The sequence below is a fragment of the Haplochromis burtoni genome, unplaced genomic scaffold (genome assembly GCF_018398535.1).
Source record: "Haplochromis burtoni strain Fernald_Lab_line unplaced genomic scaffold, NCSU_Asbu1 Contig_60, whole genome shotgun sequence".
Lineage (NCBI taxonomy): Eukaryota > Metazoa > Chordata > Actinopteri > Cichliformes > Cichlidae > Haplochromis > Haplochromis burtoni.
Window position 1 is genome coordinate 1903776 of NW_024582421.1, and position 20254 is coordinate 1924029.

Below are 20254 nucleotides of genomic sequence, written 5' to 3' on the forward strand. Positions count from 1 at the left end.
ACATCATGGAGATTTTCATCACGTAGATGTGACGAGCACAGTGGACTTTACTTTGTTCTGCTGGGGGAGCTGGCGACACCAAAAGAATGAGCAAACTGATCAGGAAGGCTGGCTCAGTGACTGGCCATCCTCTCCTATACTTACCGAACTGCCGCTCCCTCAAGAGACAGATACAGGAAATATTTCATGCCACCACAAGATATCTGAATGGTAGTAAGGTATCTGCCAGAAAATAATAAATTATTATTGTTCATTTTGTCTGTTAAAAAAGATTCTGTCTTCATTGTTTTATTTATGGAGTGATTTTAGAAATACTCTGTAACAAAGCTTTAGTTACCAATTTAATATTAAACTAAAAGTGTACTTGCTGAGGTTTTTCTTCACTCACACTTTGTTTCTTTCTCTGGTGATCTTCTTAACTTAGTCATTTGACCAAAAACCAAAACAAAACGCATGAACAGACAATGCTTCCACCACAATGAAAGAATTGAAAACCATTTAATGATTCGCAAATAATATTCTCATCTGGATAAATAAAACATAGAAATGCAAACATGCTTATCCATTTGTCCTCGTGTTACGTTTTCTATGTAAAAAATGTACATCATGTTGCTGAAAAACTAAAGGAATTCAACTCTTTTAAACTCTGAAATGCATGTGTTGCAGATTGGCTATAATCTAATCTTTTATAAACCACCATCTCCCTCTGGATGCAGTTAATAAGGTGTGACAATAGTTTAATATTACTAGTTTCTTTTTTTTCCTTTTTCTTTTTAACATACATTTTGAAATGAAAACCTTTATGAGTGGGACACAGACAGAGGAGGATGAAAGTGGTTGGTTAAACATCTCTCTTACTAGCCCTGCGGTGTGACCTGTGTCGTGATTTCCCCACCGTTGCATGCTTCACGCAGCATCAACCAAAGCGCTCAATGGCAGCAGTAATGCAGTGTACTTAAAAAAACAAAACAAACGAAAAAAAACAAAACACACACAGTCAGCTGGGATATTTACACCAAAGAACGAGAACCACTGATGGGGTTGGGAGGGTAAGGGGAGAGGCAAAGAAGGAGCGAGCGGCAGGAGGTCGAAGAACCCAACCTGAAATGAAAGAAGAGGTTTGGATTCTGGCAAACACACACAGCTCAAAGCTTCTTCAGCCAGCACACACTCAGCTGCACCTCCATTTCCAGAGCAGTTAACAAGACGAGGAAGCAACGGGTTATTTTGTCAAGGAGAAAAAAAAAAAAAAAAACACAAAAAGAAATTGCTACAAATAGGTAAACGGGAGAGTGAGAAATCGATTTTTTAAGCATTAATCATCCTTGAAAATCCCCCCCAAAATCATCCAGCGATGTTAACAATGACAACAGCTTGGTGAATAACTCCATCTACTGCACCATCCAGCTTATAACACCACCCTGCAACATGAAATCTGTGGCCACCAGCATGGCACACGACAAGGACCACAAAGTGCTGCATTAAAGTTGAGGGTAAAAATATTAGGTGACTTTGTCCAGTATAGCAGACCCTCACGGACTCATTTGTACTGAGCACCTTGGGGGTCTCTAAAGGGGAAAAGGAAAAGAAAGACTACAGCATTGTTGCTTTTTTTTGTTTTGTAGTGTTACACATAAAGTAGACAGTCCACTCTTCTCAGACACACAGAAACACTCAGACACAACATCTCATCAGTCCATTCGTTTCCCTCTTGTTCCTTTCATCTCCGATGCAGGTGTGATGTGGCGGATGCTGCATTTACATGGCTTCCATCGCCCAGCGCTGCAGGTCCTCCATGTCGTCCTCGTCCTCCTCTTTCCTGGCTGTGGGAGGGAGGAGGAGGACAGAAATAAAAGATGTGATCTGAGGATCCTATCGAGATCTCATCAAATCCTCATTCAGCATTAATCACTTCTAGGCAGTACTATTGTAATTCATTATTACCCAATACTGCTGCAAGAACACTGACGGGGACTAGAAAGAGACAACACATTTCTCCCATACTGGCTTATCTCCACTGGCTTCCTGATAAATCCAGGATTGAATTTAAAATCGTCTCCTCATGTTCAAGGTCTTGTATAATAATTCCATTCGAGCACTTTGCTCTGAGATACTATCTCTACTTTTAATATTAGGCTTAAAACTTTCTTTTTGATAATGCATACAGTTAGGGCTGGATAAGCTAACTATGAAACCTTTGGGGCAAGTGCCTGCTCATAAGGGATCATCTGATTGAGGGTTTTTTTCTTTATTATAGCAGCACCTTTAGCTGACGATAAAGATAAAGATCCTATGAAATAAAGCTCCTTGAGGAAATCGCTGTTGTGATTCGGTGCTATATAACTAAAAATAAAACTATAGCAGTCACATCACTGAAAGTTAGTAATTAACAGTTTGTACATCCTGCGAACAGCGTAAAAATGCAATGCAAATGGTTACACCCCAGAGTTCTTACCAGGTCTGGAAGGTAATGAAGTCGAAGGCACATTGGGGAGAGGGGCGGTCTCTGGTCCACCGATCTCGAGCAGATTTTTGTCCAGCTCTTCCTGTTCCAGCTCGTCCAGCTCGGCAAGCAGCTCATCCTGAGAAGCAAAGAAATTCACCCCAAGGATGAAGACCAGCAACAACGTATTCATACCAGCAAAAACAAAAAGATAATAACTAATAATTACACTCGGCTATACTGGGTTAACCCAATATCATTATCAGTGCAACATTCATATGCCAAACACAGGATAATAGCAACTGTCTAAGAGATAAGTAATGATATTTCTGAGTCAGGCGTATGAAAACATGCTTATGTCATGTACAGTAAAATCCCATCATCATTAAGAAGGAAGCCTTAGATAAGCAAAGATGCAAAAGACAGAATGATTTCATTGTGGCCAAGAGGATTCACGGTGGAACACAGCAGAATTTAGAAATGTCTTTAATGTGAATGAGAAAGGATTAAAATAGACACTGGAAACCAGTACCAACTAGATAGATGTAGGGCATAAATATAGTATAAACTAAGTATGGAGCGTATGCATAAATGCACATTTTAATAACTGTACGTGTATGTGGTTGTGTGAGGCTGTGTGTTAAAGCCCAGTGTCTCTCTACTCTCTCTCCGTTGTGTGGTTCAACTTCTTTGCATGCTCGTTAGTGTGCAGACTCCTTCTCCTGATTGGACCCTGGTTCTTCATTATTCTGCCTTCTACATTTTCTGATGGACTGCTGCCCCAGTCCTGTGCTCCAATCAAGCTCCAGATGATTACAGAAGCTGTCTTAAAAAAATTGTTAATTTCATGCATCTCAGGCTTCTTGTTCGGCTCCACACACAGGTGCTTGCTTGTTTCTGGCTTAGTAACTTGTTTTGTTTCCATCTGGGACACTTGCCTCACCCTGACGATTGTGGCAGGTTTAGTAGAAACTGCACCATGCATAGACTACTCTGTGTACAAACAACAGATCTCGAGGTGGTACCAAAGGTTGAGGTTTCTTTTCTTTTAAATAAGGGTGTAGTCGTTTTTTGTCTCCTGTGCTGTTTTGTGAAAAAAGACATTAAAAAAATGTTTAAAAAGAATCTATTAAAACCTTTTAGGTGCAACTCCACCTTCTCCATCCTGGTTAAAGCACACTTTAACGTGCCTACAAGCCAGGGTCATAACCGTGTGTATCTGCAGTTATCAATACGTTGCTGTGGATGCAAGTACAGATTAACCCTCCTGCACCATTTCATTTTTTTTGATTTAAGCTTAGAATTGAGTCTTTTTTCTTTAATCGTCACTACCTGTTTTATTTGGGTACGCTCTCAATTTATGTATTTTTGGTAAGAAAATCTGTGAATAAAATGAGGCACTTGCACACTTAGAATCAGATATACCACACAAATGTAAACATAAAACAGCTGAAGAGCTTCACCTACCTCATCAAACTCCTCACCAAAGCCCACAGGTTTAGAGATGGCGTCAGAGATTTCTTGGGCCAGTTCCTGCTGCTCTGTAATGTCCTGCATCAGTTCATCCACTTTGTCAATGTCCCTGAAATAAGAAGGAAAGACTGTGAGCAAAAGAGAATTCACTCATATAGGTTTTATAAAAGAGGCTATTTAATCTAAATATGACGATTAGATGTCTGAGTAGTTCTACGGCAAAAACTAAGGAGGATGTCAGGCATCTAATATACATGGCAGTGAAACCCACATACACTTTTTTATGGTTACATTTTACAGATACTGACTGAAATAAATGCATAAAAGAAAGGATTACTGCATGTTGGTGAAATTATATGCATTTCATTATCAGCAAAACCTCCTTGTAATATTTCTGATCATTTCAGAACTGACTGAATCTTCTTTACGCTTGCTTTAGTCTCAGTAACAAAAAGGAAGTTGCAAAAATAATCTGTGCAGAGAGGTTTCGTCCCAGTCCAATCGATCACGCCTTGGTGCTCGCTCTTACATGTTTTCATGAGCAGACTTCATGGCCTTGGCAGCGAAGCCCATGTTTTTGAGCACTTCAGTGTTGGTGTTGGCGTTCTCCAGAGCCTCCCGCTGGAATTCAATGGTGGACAGCGTCCCATCGATCTGCTCGAGCTGCTTTTCGTACCGCTTCTTTCTTTTCAAGGCCTGAAGTGCCGCTGAGGATCCAAAGACAGGGAGTGGGGTGGGGAGAGTCAGAATGAACAAATTGGCCTTGAAACACCATTTAGTGACAATGGAGAGAAACAGTGAATAATGGTACTTTAACACAGCAAATATTTGTGATACTACCTAATCAGGCTGTCATTCCTGTTAGTCAGCACTACTCTGTGAACCTAGATAATTCACTGCTAATTATTCGACCACATTAGTGACAGTTTTAGCAATACGAAAGACAGTCAAATATAGCCTGCGTGAAGACTAATGGAAAACCTGGAGAGTAATTAATCAGGTAAAGAGGTCAGATGACAACAACCACTGAAACCTGATAGGCTATACTGATCTTGTCAGAGAAGATTGTGCTACGCTGAGTCATTCTGTGAACTTTGTGGATCAGAAGAAGGAAGTGATTAGCTAATGTACCATACACTGCAGTATTCTGACTAAAAATTGGCACTAAGTCTTTTTTATTTTTATTTTAACTTAATACATCTGGTGGCTCCATTAACTGTTCGTCCATTTTTCTTCTTCCACTTATTCAATTTAGGTGTTGCGAGGAGGGGACTGAGGGCTGGCTAGAACTTATCCCAGCTACCTTAGAATGAGAAGCAGGGGTACACCCTGGACAGGTTGCCAGTCTATTACCGAGCTAACACAGACAACCATAAATCATCAATTGACCTAATATCATGCATGTCTTTGGACTGTGGGAAGCGATGGAGAACCCGGAGAGAACATGGAAACTCCACACTGGCTGGATTTGAACCTGCGATCTTCTCTTTGGGAGGCGACACCGCTAACCATCCTGATCTAAATTAAATTTACTCTGATCCCTAGAAATGTGCTCGATGTCAACAAGAACAATAGACATGTACAAATCTATATGGTTGGCTCCACGTTGTGGTAGAACATGGTCAACTTGTATTACAGTTAACTTATAATGAGCCCCAAGCTGTGATCGGCTCACGTAATCATCTGTAAGGAGACTGTGGGACCTGCTGGAGGTCCACAGGTTTCTATACGGACATCTGATCAAGATGCAAACACGCCCACCTCTCTGACACTTATAACACGTGCTCAACCCTTGTCCTGGCTAACCGGGTCGATATCTTTATTACCGCTATATTTGCAACATCATACCTAACAGTCCATATACACACACCACACCTTCAACCAGGTCTCCTGATTTTTAAACAACCACCTATGAGTCAAAAGAAAACTCGAATATCAGCAAAGGCCAAGGCTAGCGTCCCCGCGGGGCCATAAGTTAACGGTGATCACATAATGAAGTCAGTCACACAGCTAGACAGCCGCCCATCCAGACTGGCAGCCATGGCCGTGGTAAAGACGCTGGATGAGGCTGCCAGCAGTTACGACACCTCGGGAAAGTTAGCCAACTCAGCTAACGGGCTAGCTAACGGTTAGCTTGAGGTTGCTGACAACAAAAATCTAACAAGCAAGAGAAGAAACTACGGGGGAAAAAACCCTCGCGGCGTCTCACCTCTTTTGTTCTTTGTGCCGTTTTTCTTTGCGGTCTGCAGCTCCTGTTCGATCTTCTTCTCTAAAAATTCCTGTTTCTTGGTTAGCATCTCCTCCGTCTCCCGGAGTTTTTGGATCGCCTCCTGTGGACTCGGTCCCTTTCCCGATTTTCCTCCTCCTCCAAATATCTTGCCAAACACCGACATGTCTGGGATATTACAAAGCGCTTACTATAAAGACAAAACACAAATGCGAGATATCTTATAAAATAAAGCTAAAGCTACGTCTCTGCTAAGCTACTCGGACACTTCGCCTTAACCTGGACCCTGGAAGGGTTGTTGATGTTTTTCCACTTCCTGGATTAGGCCCACTGACGTCATTCTGCCCGGCGAATGAGGGGCGTTGCCTGTTGGTTCTCTGTCGCCATCTGCCTGACAACTGCTTTTAATCCTCTTTAATTCTTCAATCACTCTTCTTTAACAAGGAATATATTAATAATAATAACAATAGTTTTTCCTCTTTTGAGTTTAGCAGCTGTTGTGCTTTCGTACTTAATGAAACGTCCCCAAACAACAAGTAAAGGCAGTATTTTTGCAGCTGTATAGATTTTTTTGTCCTGCTATTCAAGTATCAAAGTATTAGCAGTTACAGGGATATGCACACCATGCTTCCCAGATTGCATTCTTAACTGAAAGGGAAAAAAACAGAAACCTTTCACAGAACCAGACAGTTGGGGGGGGTTTATGTATTTTAATTCATTATGATGCTACATCATCCATGGTGGCTGTTTATTTTCTTCCTTTAGTACAGTATGTTAATAACTTTGCCAGTTATCCTTTGAGTCTTTTTTAATTTTTATTTACATACAAAAAGAGTATCCAATTACTGTGTGATTACATTGTTGTGACTGTATCTGCAGGTGTGGTCTGAAGCGCTGATGCCTTTGTTGTTTTTAAATCCTTTAATGTAGTGTGTATTCACAGGTCAGTCCTCTCACAGCTGCCCACATCCAGACATATCTGACCCCCTCCCCGCCCCATGCAAATAAGCAGATATTCATTGTTTGTTTGTTTTTAACTTTTGAGGAAATGAATCAGCCGAGACGGTCATGTGATGGCCAAGATAATACAGCTGTGTTATCTCACAACCACCAGAACTCAACAGGACACAAACGGAAAAGGTGACAGCAAAGGAAACAAAAACACACACACACACACAAACTGATAACCAGACTCAAGATGGTCCCTTTTGGAAAAGACAGTATTTTTTTGTTTGTTGGTTTTGCTAACATGGATTTTTCAACACTCAAAAAAATAAAATAATCATAATAAATTCAGGTCATTCCATGCAGACTACAGAGTGCACAAGTGAGAATAGCGCATTTGAATATTTTAAACAACAGAAGCAAAGTGTCTACATGACAACACAAGAGAGGAAGAAGAGAAACAAACAAAAAAGGCCAGAGGGCGCAAAGTCAATGCACCATGGGCAAAATTCAATAGAGTGGTCAGAACTTGTGTTACATACTCTGATGTGCATGGATAAGTAAGAGTCTGTTTTGCATGACCTGTCCAGAGCTTTGTAGCCAGACATTAGCCTTTTTATTTTTTTCCTGTTCAGCGTAACTCTGTGTGCAAACCTGAGGAAGTAATTAACAAACAAAAAAAACAAAACAAAAACCAAGCATGAAGATGTAAATTACAGCTTTGTTTCTGAAACAAACAAACAAAAAAAAAAAAAAAAAAAAAAAAAAGAAGCCAAAAAATAAAATATAAATCACCATACAGAACACTTTCTCTGAAGTCATAATTGTGAATTTACTGAGTCATGATTTTAATGAATTTCTACAGATTCCTTGGTCTGGATTACACCAAATCATCCAATTCAATCATTCAATTAGATTTTCAACAAACACCCCCATTTTTGCTGAATACAAGAAATCCGTTTGGATTATTTATTCATTTTTAAACCAGCCCTCTTCACAGCCTGTGAGCCTCACCGTCTGTGGTCTCCTCGCATAAAAACAGTCACTCAGTCCGACACATCATTGCTCCTGCAGGAGGCAAAATAAACACACACACACACACACACACACACACACACACACACAGACACACATGCTTTTTCTTTTCTTTTTAAAACCCCAAACTCTTTAGAGGACAATACATGAAGCTTGAGTCTAGAAAGGGGAAAAAAAACAAAAAAACAAAACAGTCTTTCACTGATCAACTGTGTTCACCTCTCCTTGCAGATTAATAAATGGAAGAGATTATCAGAAGAGGGTTAGAGCTTTTAAACGGACAACGTGTGTGAGCAACTTATGAAAACTTGCGAATCAATGAAAGACTTTAGACATTCAGCCAGCGTGAAGCCACTTAAACACACGACTAACTGTTACCTGTGCAAGTTAGGGAAGATCATTTAAGGAAGAGAGATGGACGGAAAGAACAGATCAAAGAAAAAAAAAAAAAAAGGACCTGTGACAAAAATGCTCGCACTCATGGTTTAACTTGGGATAGCCTTCTTTCGTTTTCTTTTTACACCAAACCATCATGATATTGCCTTAAATGTTTAAAAGAAGGAAAGAAACAGATCAACATAAACCCAGAAGACATCCCCGTCGCCGTTGCTGACACGCGTCCTCCCAAGCACGCGGTCTATCCGTCCGTCTGTCACTGTGCTCTGTCCGTCTGTGTCCCTACAGGGCCAGCTTGCCAATGATGACTCCAATCACAAAGAAGAGCACGCAGAACGCCAGCACGCGGGTGCTTAGGCCTTCGTCCCTCACGGCTGTGGTGGCCATGGTGGAGGAGGAGTGACCGGGGGCCAACGGTGTCACCTTTCTCTTCCGCAGACCGTCATCCTCCTGTGATGAAGACAAGGAGTCAGAAATACAAATACGCGCTTATAAGTTAACTTTTAATTTGTTAGAATTTGTCACTCCGCATCTCAATGATAGCTTATCAAAAATCTGATATTTATTTTTATATGTCATTACTGGATTTTTAAACAATGTTTACACCAGGATCATTTTCCATCATTTAACAAAGAGCCAGCATAGTGAACAGTTTTGCTTTTCTGTTGCAAGCAGCTATAACACTGCTGCCTTCAAGTGCTGTCAGAATTTTTTAATTATTCTCAAACAAACAAACAAACAAACAAACGAAAAAAAAAATCACGGATAATAACAATAGCGATATCAAAAGGATAAGGAAGCTTGCGGGAAATTTTATGCCTGAATATAAAGCTTTACATACAAAACATACAATTTTCACAAATGCGCAATGTGTCCCCCTCTCCATGCATGGCATTTGTCCATACCATAGCCAAACTTGTCCCATACTTTTGCAAGCGTGTCTGGAGTCACTGCAGCCACTGCTGTTGCTATGATACACCCAGTATGATGATTGTATATCATATATGACTGTATGTTTGTTCCCACACTCCTCCTAGATGACTGATTTAATTTTCCTGAAACTACCTATGGTTTGTAGTATGTTGAGTGATTAAAACTACAACATCAAATAAAAATTACTTTTTCTTTTTCAGTGCATTTGTATTTGGAAACTTCGTGACCAAGGCCGGTTCATAAATGTATGTTGTTTTTACGCATCTAAATAAAACACAATGTTTAGGTTTATATCCATGTTACAAGGACACTTTAATGGTCACCAGAGGGTCTAAGTTCTAAGAACTGGCAAGACTTTACTTGCCATCTGGTGTGTCTATACGATTGGACAGCATTATTTGAGAGAGAGGGAAATCTTCCTGGATATTTGCATCGCTGGGAATGGCAGGTGTGGTTGTTCATTCCTTTAAGGTAAAGTACTGACTTGCCTCTGGAGTAATTCCATTTTAATTTCTGTTTCCAATTAAAATCCCCTATTATTCATATTAAAGAGAGGGTTAAAGTGTAACTTCTAGCAAAACTTTGCTACAGTGATCGTGTAGAAGTGTAGTTTTAAACATTGCTCAAAATCACCTTTACTCGCAATTTTGTAGTAATTAACCTATTCAGGTTTATGATTTATAAGCTGGTAAACATTTACACATAACAGAAAAGACATTCATAAGAATCAGCGTAAAGAGCTGACAATGATATGAGCCATACCACATACAGGATGGGGTCACTGCCATTCGGTCCTTTCTTTTCATTCTGTTTCACGGTCCTAATGCATCTCTAATGGTTTCAAGTTGTCAGTAATTAAATGAGGTTTCTTTAAAATCCTCACTGATAAGTCTGACGTAGGCCTGTTCTGAATGCAGTTCCTTTCCTTACTTAGATGCTGTCTAGGGACAATTCTCTGGACTCGAGCAATGACAAAAATACTTTGAGAAAACTCAGGCAGTCATTGAGTCATTTCATTCTCTGCTTCACGTTAATGTAGTGCAGCACTAGTTGCACTAGTCAAAATATATTTCCTGGAATAAAACATTTTATTTCAGTGGTTTTTTTTAAATTTTATTTCAGACTTGGTCTTGTTCCTCCTATATTTAAGAGTAAACTCCACAGCAATGCTTCTTCTGTTAGCACAAGAGAAGACGAGCTAGAGCAGAAAATACAAGTCTGACTGGAATATGAGACAGACACACAGGCTCTTATTTGTTTTAGCGCGTCTCACCCTGATCTGTTTGTTTTCTTCCCGTAGCCTCTGCACTTCCATCTGCAGTCGCTTGCACTCCTCCATGATCTTCTTCACTTCTCCATCATCCAGCGAAGCACTGGCTGACTTGGGCAGGACAGAGTGCTCAGTCTTAACAGAGGCAGAGGAAGACACAGTTTTGATGATTTCACTCTCATGCTGTGGAGAGAGAGTGAAGATGGGGAGTGGTCGGTGGGATGAGAGTGGAAGAAAAAAAAGGAACGAGGGGACATGCAAAGACAAAGCATGGAGATTAAAGTGGAAACAAATCACAAAACAAAATAAATCACGAGATGGGTGATACAGTGATGTGTAGCTGATGAATACAAGACAAAAAAAAAATGCTGACAGAAGGAAAAAAAACTAAAAACTACTACTCCACTGAAACAGAAATTAAATGGTTTAGTCTGATTTTATTCTTTGAAGGGGACCTATTGTGCTTGTTTTCAGCTCCATACTGTTATTCATTGTTGCTGCTAGAGCTCGACATGATTTACAAATTGAAATATTCCTTATTCATCTTATACTTGGCCTTGGCACAGTCAAACAGTTGATCCAGTCTGAAACGAGCCCTTTTAGTTCCTCACCTTTTAACGCTGCACTCTGTTTTAGCCAACCTTCTTTTGATTGGCTGCCTCCTCTCAAACAGAAGGTTTGGGCAGCTTGGTGGGGTTCCCGTGCTTTCAGCCAGATTACTGCTTACAACTTTTCTGTCACAACAGGTCCCACTAAATACTCAGTCAGCATATAATCTGTTACTACAGACAGCTATTATTATGTACTTAAATCAATGAAGTACACAGTGGAACAACCGTTTGTGGAGCTCATTTGGGGTGTGAAAAAATGTGACTGTGAATGTTTAAAGTGATGTGGCAAATGTTGAAGTGAAGAGAAACACTTACAGTTTTGTCATTTTCTAGAGGCATCTCAAATGCACATCTCAACTTTGAATCCATCAGCTCTTCAGGCTTTGCCTCCTTCCACTGTTGACAAGAAAATGAAAAAGGGAACCTTTAGATTTTTCTTTTTTTTGTATCACAACTTCATTTTTCACTAATATCCATACTTAAAAGTAAATTCTCAACAAAAATGTCCAACTTTACATTTTCAGGCTTAGGGAGCTGCATAAAAATGTATACATTTGTCAAACAGTTTTAAAAAAAGCTTTTGCGGAATGAGACAAATACATTGAGTGAGCTACACTATTCAAGTGTTCAGCTGAAGATAGACTTTTGGAAGACACAGATGCCACTAACGCAACTAAACAAAACAAAACTCAGGGCCGAGAGGCAATGTAAGAAATTTAAACCCTTCAGATTCTCCAGTAATAAAGTACCCCCCCCCAAAAAAAGGAAAATAGTATGCTCAGGTACTCACAACTCCTTCCATGTCAGTCATGTCATATGGAGCCAGCATGGACTGCACCATGAATTTGTGTTTACTCTTTTCATTGGGGTCATAGTCAAAAGGCTGTAGCATAACTGTGGGCAAAAACAAAGACAGAATGAAGAAACCAGCATTTGCCAGTCTCATAAACCAATAGAACACAGAACACATTACATGTTGAAAATGGAAAAAAATGTACAATGTCAAGAAAAATATTAGCCATTTTGAATTTGAAGAAAATCGCTGAATTTGAAGAATTTGTAGCAACATGTCTCAAAAAAAGTTGGGACAGAGCCATGTTTACTGTGGTTTACCATTCCCTCTTTTTTTAACAACAGCCCATAAAAACCAGAGGAAATGGGACCAGTTGCTGGACTTTCAGGGGAGTAATAGTGTCCCATTCTTGTCTGTTATAAGCTTCTTGCTGTTTTTGGCTGGTAAAAGGTCTGGACTGTAGACAGGCTAGTTCAGCACTTGGACTCTTTTACTAGAAAGTTATGCTGTTATGATAGCTGCAGTATGCTGTGTTTTATTGTCTCGCTGAAATATTCAAGGCCTTCCTTGAAAAAGACGACCTCTAGATGAATATGTTGCTCTAAAGCTTGTATGTACCTTTCAGGACTTATTGTGTCTTTCAAGTAGTACAAGCTAGAGCAGGGTGATAAGACCAAAAATATTTATCACGATATACTAGGGCTGCTCGATTATGGCAAAAATGATAATCACGATTATTTTCACTGAAATTGAGATCTCGATTATTTGACGATATTTATTTAACCCTTTAAGACCTACCATAGAACCAAGTCCGCCAGAGCTTATATTATTATTATTATTAATTAATTTATTTATTTTTTTACATGCTGTAGTGCCATTTGTAGGAGCATTTCAAGTTGCTATACATCAATACAACTGTTATAGCCCATATTTTAATAATATGTATGCATTAAGTCCATAGTAACTACATAAATTGCAAAAAAGTGCAATAAACTACAAAAAAAATTGAAAATCGTTTTTGTTTGTTTTTTAACATACATTTCTACTTGGGGAAATTTAAGAGGCTTATCCCTCAAAAAGTTAAATACAAAAGTTGCAAAAAATAGTTTACAACAACAGGAAATTTATTTTGAGTGTCTTCATAGTTTTATTTTGGAGATACAGCAATTTTTATATATTGCAGGAAAAACAAAAAACAATCCTATGATGCAAATTTGCAAAGAAAACAGCATGTGCATCAAAATAAACTATTTCCAGCAGTGCAATTCGAGTTCTAAGCATCCCAGAAACTATTCAGAAAAGTATAGAGTCAAACATGACTTATAAAAAAACCAGTATAGGCTTTTAAGGCCTACAAGTAAAAAATTACATTTTCCGCGAAAATGATGTCACTTCCGGTTTCGGACAGGAAATGGCGGACATGCGATAGTTCGCGTTGACGTCTTTTTCAATGTGGGAAGTGTTACGAACAGCTGATCGGATCGGCAAAGCCTGTTTCTGGAATATTATGTTTTTGTTCCCGCAAGTGCTTTTTATGCAATTTTTGCAAAGCTATATGTGGAAGGAAACTGTGACCTAGGACAAGCTGATGACATAAGATGCAAGTACAAGTCCTCCGGTTTCATATGCAAAACAAATTATTGCGTTAGCTTACGCGGTTCTACAGGAATTTAAAGGGTTAACAATAACAATGTATTGAATAATGACTTTAAAAAATATAAAATAGTGTGCAAATACTGATAACAGTGCAAATGTTTGCAATATAAAAAAAATTAATGAAAAATGTAAACATCTATGTTTAGTGAACTTTGCATTGTTGCTCTGTGGTGCAGCTATGACACCGTAGCAAAGTTTACACACTTTGTCTACTTGATCCACGTCTGACTCCGCAAATCCATAATGTTTCCACACCACTGAAGTTTTTTTTACCTCTCTTTTCAACCAACGGCAGTCACTCTCCTCTCCAAATAAATGCTGCTTAGCTTTCCGAGCTTTCCTCGGGTCCTCTTAATTGTTGTGATGCGTGTTCGAAATGCAGAGAGGTGCGCTCGATTTGCCAAACGGAGCAGCGCGAGAGTAAAGCACGAGGGAGGGGCTAATAATCGGCTCAGTCATTTTTAATGATCGTTGAAAGCCCAGATCGTAATCGTGATTAAAATTCGATTAATTGAGCAGCCCTACGATATACATTTGAAAATATGCGATAATGATATAACTGACGATATAATTGACACTAGACAAAATACTTTACAACTCCACAACTTAATAATGCAAAAAAAAAATAAAAAATCCCATCAATGTATTTTCACTTAAAGCAGCTGTTTTTTTGCATTTAAGTTATATAAAAATTGCAAATTCTTTGCTGACAGTTTAACCAAAAGGCATTTCCAGTGGAAATTGGCCGACATATCCTCAGCATAACCATGCATAATATCCAGAAAACTTAAAAAGAGGTTATACACACACACAATACGGTAATATTATGTTGGAGCACAGTACGTATCACTCCGCGAGGCTCCTGCCTACGGTAGCCATAATGCTCCGACAATCCATCAAGCAGTGCGGCTTCGTAGCTTAGCAAAGTCGTACTAAAACATTTGACAGATTTTCGAGCGCCGTGTAGCACACAAAATCATTTCGAGGTGAGTAAACACAACCCGAATTCATACATACGGCACACGGGATTATAAGGGGCACTCTCGATTTTCAGAAAAATCAAAGGATTGATTTTAAGTGTGCCGTATTTTCCAAAAAACACGGTAATAACGATGGTCCGCTAGCATGCTCTACCAAAAATAGTGCTTTGTTGTGTATCTGATGGACGAAAGTTAAACCAGTTCCACACCACTGAAGTTGCAGCATTTTTCCAAACCAATTCTGGTTCATCCGTTTCATTCAATGATCCGCTTTCACCCTTCTCATTCTCTGTCGCCGCCGGGCTTTTCCCGCCATATGCGTGTGAAAACAAAGGCACTGCGCATGCGTGTTTTACCCATATTCTATCGGGAGATTTCATTTTCTTATCGTTGCCCAACATTATACCGGTATTACCGTGAACTGTATAATATGGCACAGCCCTAGTACAAGCTTCCAATTTCATAGGGACAAATACACCCCATATACCAGTAGAGCCTTATATAAGCACTTTTTGCTTTAGTTCAAAGGACGTGATGTCTTTAAAAAAAAAAAAAAAAAAAAAAGATTTATGTGTTGCTGCCATAAAATTCGAACTGAACTCATCTTATTCATGAGGTAGTAAAATGTCTCATGTCTAAACATTTGACACTTTTCCATCTTATGCTGTGGATAAAATGTTTTCAAAAATTTAAACTTTGAGTAAATTATACCACCCTCCAAAAAAAGAAGAAACAAAAATGAAAGAAAAAAAGAAAATGATGCAGGAGACAGAAACCACTTTAGTTGTCAGAAACAAGTCTTTTTTTTTAAAATTTAAATATAATAGTTATGTGCAGATTAGACAGATTATTGGGAAAGTCATAAGGAGGCATGTGTGTAAAATGTCTCCAAGCATGATGTAATTATAAACTCAGGTAGTGACTGCAGTATCCATTACAGGTAGTGCAGGCGCGACCCTTTATTTGCGTGCTGCAACACAATACATGGTTGCTGCTAGTTCAGCACTACGGTTCCATATCTGACTCTGTTAAATGTAAGTATATTACACTTTATCTAGCACTTAAATTATGACAACTCAATATAGTTTTACTTCTATTAAGCCCAATAAGCTAACATTAATTACAGAGTTAGGCAAAAATGGATCAGTATAAGCCTTTGAACTTATACATTAGGTTCACAGCTTTACCAACTTTTCTGGATGGCAAAAAGATGCAAAGATCCTTACCAGAAACATTTATGGAGGTTCCAGCGTCAATGATGCCACTGTTTGGGCGCACACAGTATCTGCGAGGTGCGGTCGTTTTGACTTTGAAACACACATTTCTGTCTGTGGGGTTGGTCAGCTTCAGGGTGGCGGTGACAACATCTGTAAATGGGCCTGAGGATGAGAAAGAAAGAAATGCAGTGACTTGAGTGTGCGTGCAAGCATGTGGGTGAATTTACACGTCTCGTAGTTTGGGTATAGATGCAGCATTTGTTTGTTACTTGGGCTCCTAAGAAGAAAGAAAACAGGGTGGGTGCACAAAGATTCTCCCAGGTAAAAGTGCAAATATACACAATGTAAAAATCCATTTCTGCAAACATCAATATCAGAGCAGATTTTTTTTTAGCGGTTTTACAGAGCCTGCCACAAACAGAGCAAATTAAACATTAAAACAGTGGTGAGATCAGCAAAGTGTGCACGTGTTTATAATTCATACCACGCCCTCAGCCAAACGTTGGATGCTGCAGAAAAATTACTAGATGGGTGTCTTAAGTGCTAATGTTTTCCTTTTGTCTCTGTAGCAATTAGGTCTCTCACACGTTTCTTGACAGCTTAAGCATGGTTTTGGAAACTGATGTTGATGCAAGTGTGCATCAGTAACAGAGTGGGTGTATGGATCTTCTCCAAAGCCCTGCATCAATCAATCAGTGAACAGCCCACTTCAAACTGATACCACCACCCTAGGCCCTCACTTGACCCATTTCTGCAGCAAAAATGACACACCAAGGTAATTATCCAAGAAAATAATCATTACCGCTGGCACTGCAGCTCAGTCCGTAATTTCATAATCATTGTGCTTGGATACAGAAAAGCTGTAAAGGAATTCGGGTTGCACAGTGGGAGAAAACGCCAAATCTCTTGCCGGCTAGCTTATAATATTGTGAAATAGCATGGTAATAAGGATAAGCAATGACACCCTGATCGTGGAAAATGCTAGAATAGGGAATTCTTTGCAGTCGGGCAGTAGAAACGACACTGAAGGGGAAGTTAACTGAACCATTAGATCAAATCGAGGTGTTTCCAATGCTGTCAGAGTATAAAAGAGAACGTATGACAAGCAAATGAGAGAATTAGAGAAACGGTGCGGCGGGCCTGCCCTGACGCTGCAATGACAGCTAGCAGTTTGCCTTGTTGCTAGTGAGATTAGCTGGATGCTACTCCAGCGAGCTAGTTAGCACCGTCGCACAGTGTCGTTTCACCTGTCACCGCACAACTGTCGTACACACAATGTAGACTACAACTAACAGCTATATCCCTCACGTTTTACCACAGCATATACAACGAATGGCACATTCAACTACTCAGTAGTGCAGAAATCGAAATACTGGCTCTCATTTACAACGTCTCCTGTGTTAGCTACCTAAGCTCGGCCCTGCCCTCCGCTTCTTCGGTTACCTCTGAATTTCAGTTCGTGTTGTGGCTCCAGCAACAGGACTTGTTCTGGTCTGGCCATGTCCCAGGGCTTCTTCCTGTCGTGACGGCGAGGACAACAATATTTTTTTATCGCAGTTGGCCCGCAGAGGTGAAGCAAGCTGGCTCCCGAAGAAACAACCCGGCCGCCCTCGGTTTTTCTACGGGAGGGTAAATAAAGAGGGGGGATTTATACACGTACAAACACACACCGCCACTCGAACTGACAGGCTGACTGACTGCCACCGACAGCTGCTGGAGGCTAAAAGGTGCTACTGCTAACTTTACTAGCAGCGGAGACGAGGAAGGAAAAGGCTACGTCACGCTGTGGGCGGGACTAGCAGGTGACGTGAGCTGGTTTTTGTTAGTGCTGTCAAAGAAAGTCCAACGTTTAACAGCTCAGGACTGAGATAAGACAGCACTATGAACACTTCAGCCACAATAAAGATTTTACATTAAGGCCTAAAGCACTGCTACACATTCCTTAAAATGTTATGTTTTAATCTTATATAGTTTTAATAGTGAAAAATACAAACCATACCAGTATATGGAAGAAATTTCAGATCCTTTTTGCCATAGACCTTTAAAGAGTCCTCTTCTGGTTGCTCCCAGTAGGGGCAACCACAGCAGATCATCTGTCTTCATCTCGCTGTCTCCCTTGAATTCTTTCTCACACCAGCCATCTGCATTTCCTCCTTCACTTCATCCATGAATCTTCTCTGTGGTCTTCCTCTTTTCCTCCTGCCTGGTAGCTCCATATTCAGCATCCTTTGCATTAATACATATTTATACCTTCTCTGCACATATCTAAACCATCTCAACTTGCCTCTCATTAGTGTCATATCTTCAAACCATGCAGTATAACAAGTCTCACAGCCACCTTTGAAAATAATGCCAACCAAATTCCTCCAATAGGTCTGCATAACCCCTCACCATAGGTAGACTTTGAATTAGGTAACACCAATTAATTCAGCCAGATTTGACAACCCACAGGAAAAATATGGAGAGGCTGGTCTGTGTTTTTCTTGGCTTGGTTTTTTTCCCCCTCCACATTTGTGTCCTGTTTTTCCAAATAAAGTTCTTGCTGAGGGCCCCAGTTAGACTTATTCCATCTCCTATTTTATATCTGTATCTGAATGGACTTAATTTAGCTCAAATTCAGATCCATCAGATATGAGTTTTCCCTTGCTGTGATTTTCTACCAATTTCCAAGAGAGTCCTGAAAAAAAAAAAAAAAAAAAAAAAAAAGAAAAGAAGCAAACTCTGCTAATGTCAAAGCCTAAAATTAATAAAAAGAAATTTTCACTAAGTAAAATGTTGAGTTTTTGGATACGGAGAGCTGGAGAACACCTTTTTTAAAAAAAAAAAAAGAGTACAAACAACAAACATGTATTAGAAAAGTCTTGTGCATTGCTTCCATACACACCGCTTCAAAACACACCTGGTAAGTTCTGAAAATATGGAATCAACATGTCAAGTTTTTAAGTTTAGGTGCTTAATGATTAAAAAAATATATAGTTTTTAAATTATCAGGGCACTCGTTAGGAGGCTGCAATATTTCCTTTTTGACTAAGACCATGGAAACTGAGCTGAGTAGGCTTGGGAGTTACTTAATCCAGAATAAAACTAGGTAATTTTACCTTTAGATACTCACATCGGTGATACATGCAGGAAAATCATTTACACCAGGAGTGTCAAACATAAGGCCAGGGGACCAGAATCTGCTCAGCAAAGACTCCAACCTGGCCTGCTGGAAGTCTTTGAAAATTGTGCAGGAGGGCATCAATCCTGCACTTAAATGTATTCTCAGAAATTTTCTTTTTCCTACCGAAGACTACCTCTTCCACAGCCACACTCTAAGTAATAGATAAGTGCCAAAGTTAAGAGGTTGTCGGAATTAAAAAAAAATAAAAATCAATGTGTCCACAGTCAAATAATAAAAACGGAAAGTTTTTAACTGAATTTTCTATTTCATAATTACAGGCCCGTCTAGGCAATGAGCTACCAGAACTTTGTAATTTTACACATTTGAGTCCGAAGAGTCATGTTGACACATTTCTTTATCACGTATAAGATATCTCAAGCAGTAAATATGCATTTAAGTTATTTTTACGGGCTAAAAGATTCTCTCAAGTACAGCCCTTTTAAGATCAAAGTGGGCGCACAGTTGGCGACCCATTGTGCTTTTCTACTTGTGCTACATCCTTTCATATTCTTTTCTTCCTGCCAGTCACTCTTTGAGATCATTATATTACACATGTACTTTGAGTAGCAGTAGCAATAAATGAATAAAGAGAAAAAAAAAAAACAAAAAAAAAAAACAAAAAAAACAAGGAGCTAAAGAATTTATAGAGCTAAACTTGAAATAACAAATATGTTTGATACAACAGTGCATTCAGCTCATACTTCTGATTGTAAAAGCTGCAAGACAAGGCATCTCTAATTTTTTTTGCTGCGGTGGGGGGGGAAGGAGAAGGGGGTGGGAATAAATAAATAAATAAATATCAGCACTGTTAAAGATTAAGTGATTTGGTCCGATACGTTACCGATTTTCACGAGTGTAGATCAGTTTTTTGGTTGGGAGCTAGAGACACAGGTAGATGTGCAAAAAGTTCACTGCCATGAGGATTGTTGTTTTGCGAAGCACAACAGTCATAAGAATCTATAAGCTTGGATGCACTTTTGTCTAATAGTGTTGCTGATTTCTATCCCCTGAGTTGCGTAGAGTGTAATGACAAAAACATGACAAAGCAGTTGCTGTTTGCACCAAAAAAAAAAAAAAAAAAAAAAAAAAAAAAAAAAAAAAAAAAAAAAAAA

At 39.4% G+C, this 20254-nt stretch overlaps 2 protein-coding genes across 2 annotated transcripts; both read right to left on the reverse strand.

The window, feature by feature from the left end:
- Nucleotides 1-211: 211 nt before the first annotated feature.
- LOC102292222 (charged multivesicular body protein 4b) lies at nucleotides 212-6496 on the reverse strand. Its single transcript, XM_005941127.2, has 5 exons — nucleotides 6126-6496; nucleotides 4446-4623; nucleotides 3911-4025; nucleotides 2456-2582; nucleotides 212-1823 (listed from the first exon to the last, which is right to left on the reverse strand). The coding sequence occupies exons 1-5, from the start codon at nucleotides 6307-6309 to the stop codon at nucleotides 1759-1761; spliced, it is 669 nt and encodes a 222-aa protein (XP_005941189.1). The 5' UTR covers nucleotides 6310-6496; the 3' UTR covers nucleotides 212-1758.
- Nucleotides 6497-6838: 342 nt separating this feature from the next.
- On the reverse strand, nucleotides 6839-17668 carry LOC102292539 (vesicle-associated membrane protein-associated protein B/C; the record flags this gene model as incomplete). Its single annotated transcript, XM_005941128.3, is given in 6 exon segments — nucleotides 6839-8969; nucleotides 10726-10905; nucleotides 11649-11729; nucleotides 12124-12227; nucleotides 15989-16141; nucleotides 17423-17668. Coding segments are annotated over 6 exon segments (744 nt in total). The 3' UTR covers nucleotides 6839-8801.
- Between the last annotated feature and the right edge of the window lie 2586 nt (nucleotides 17669-20254).

Coding starts and splice junctions, on each gene's coding strand:
- LOC102292222 (XM_005941127.2), bottom strand. CDS start 6,309: ATGTCGGTGTTTGGCAAGATATTTGGAGGAGGAGGAAAATCGGGAAAG. Junction 4,624..6,125: donor CGGCACAAAGAACAAAAGAG/GTGAGACGCCGC, acceptor TTGGATCCTCAG/CGGCACTTCAGGCCTTGAAA. Junction 4,026..4,445: donor AAGTCTGCTCATGAAAACAT/GTAAGAGCGAGC, acceptor TTCTTATTTCAG/GGACATTGACAAAGTGGATG.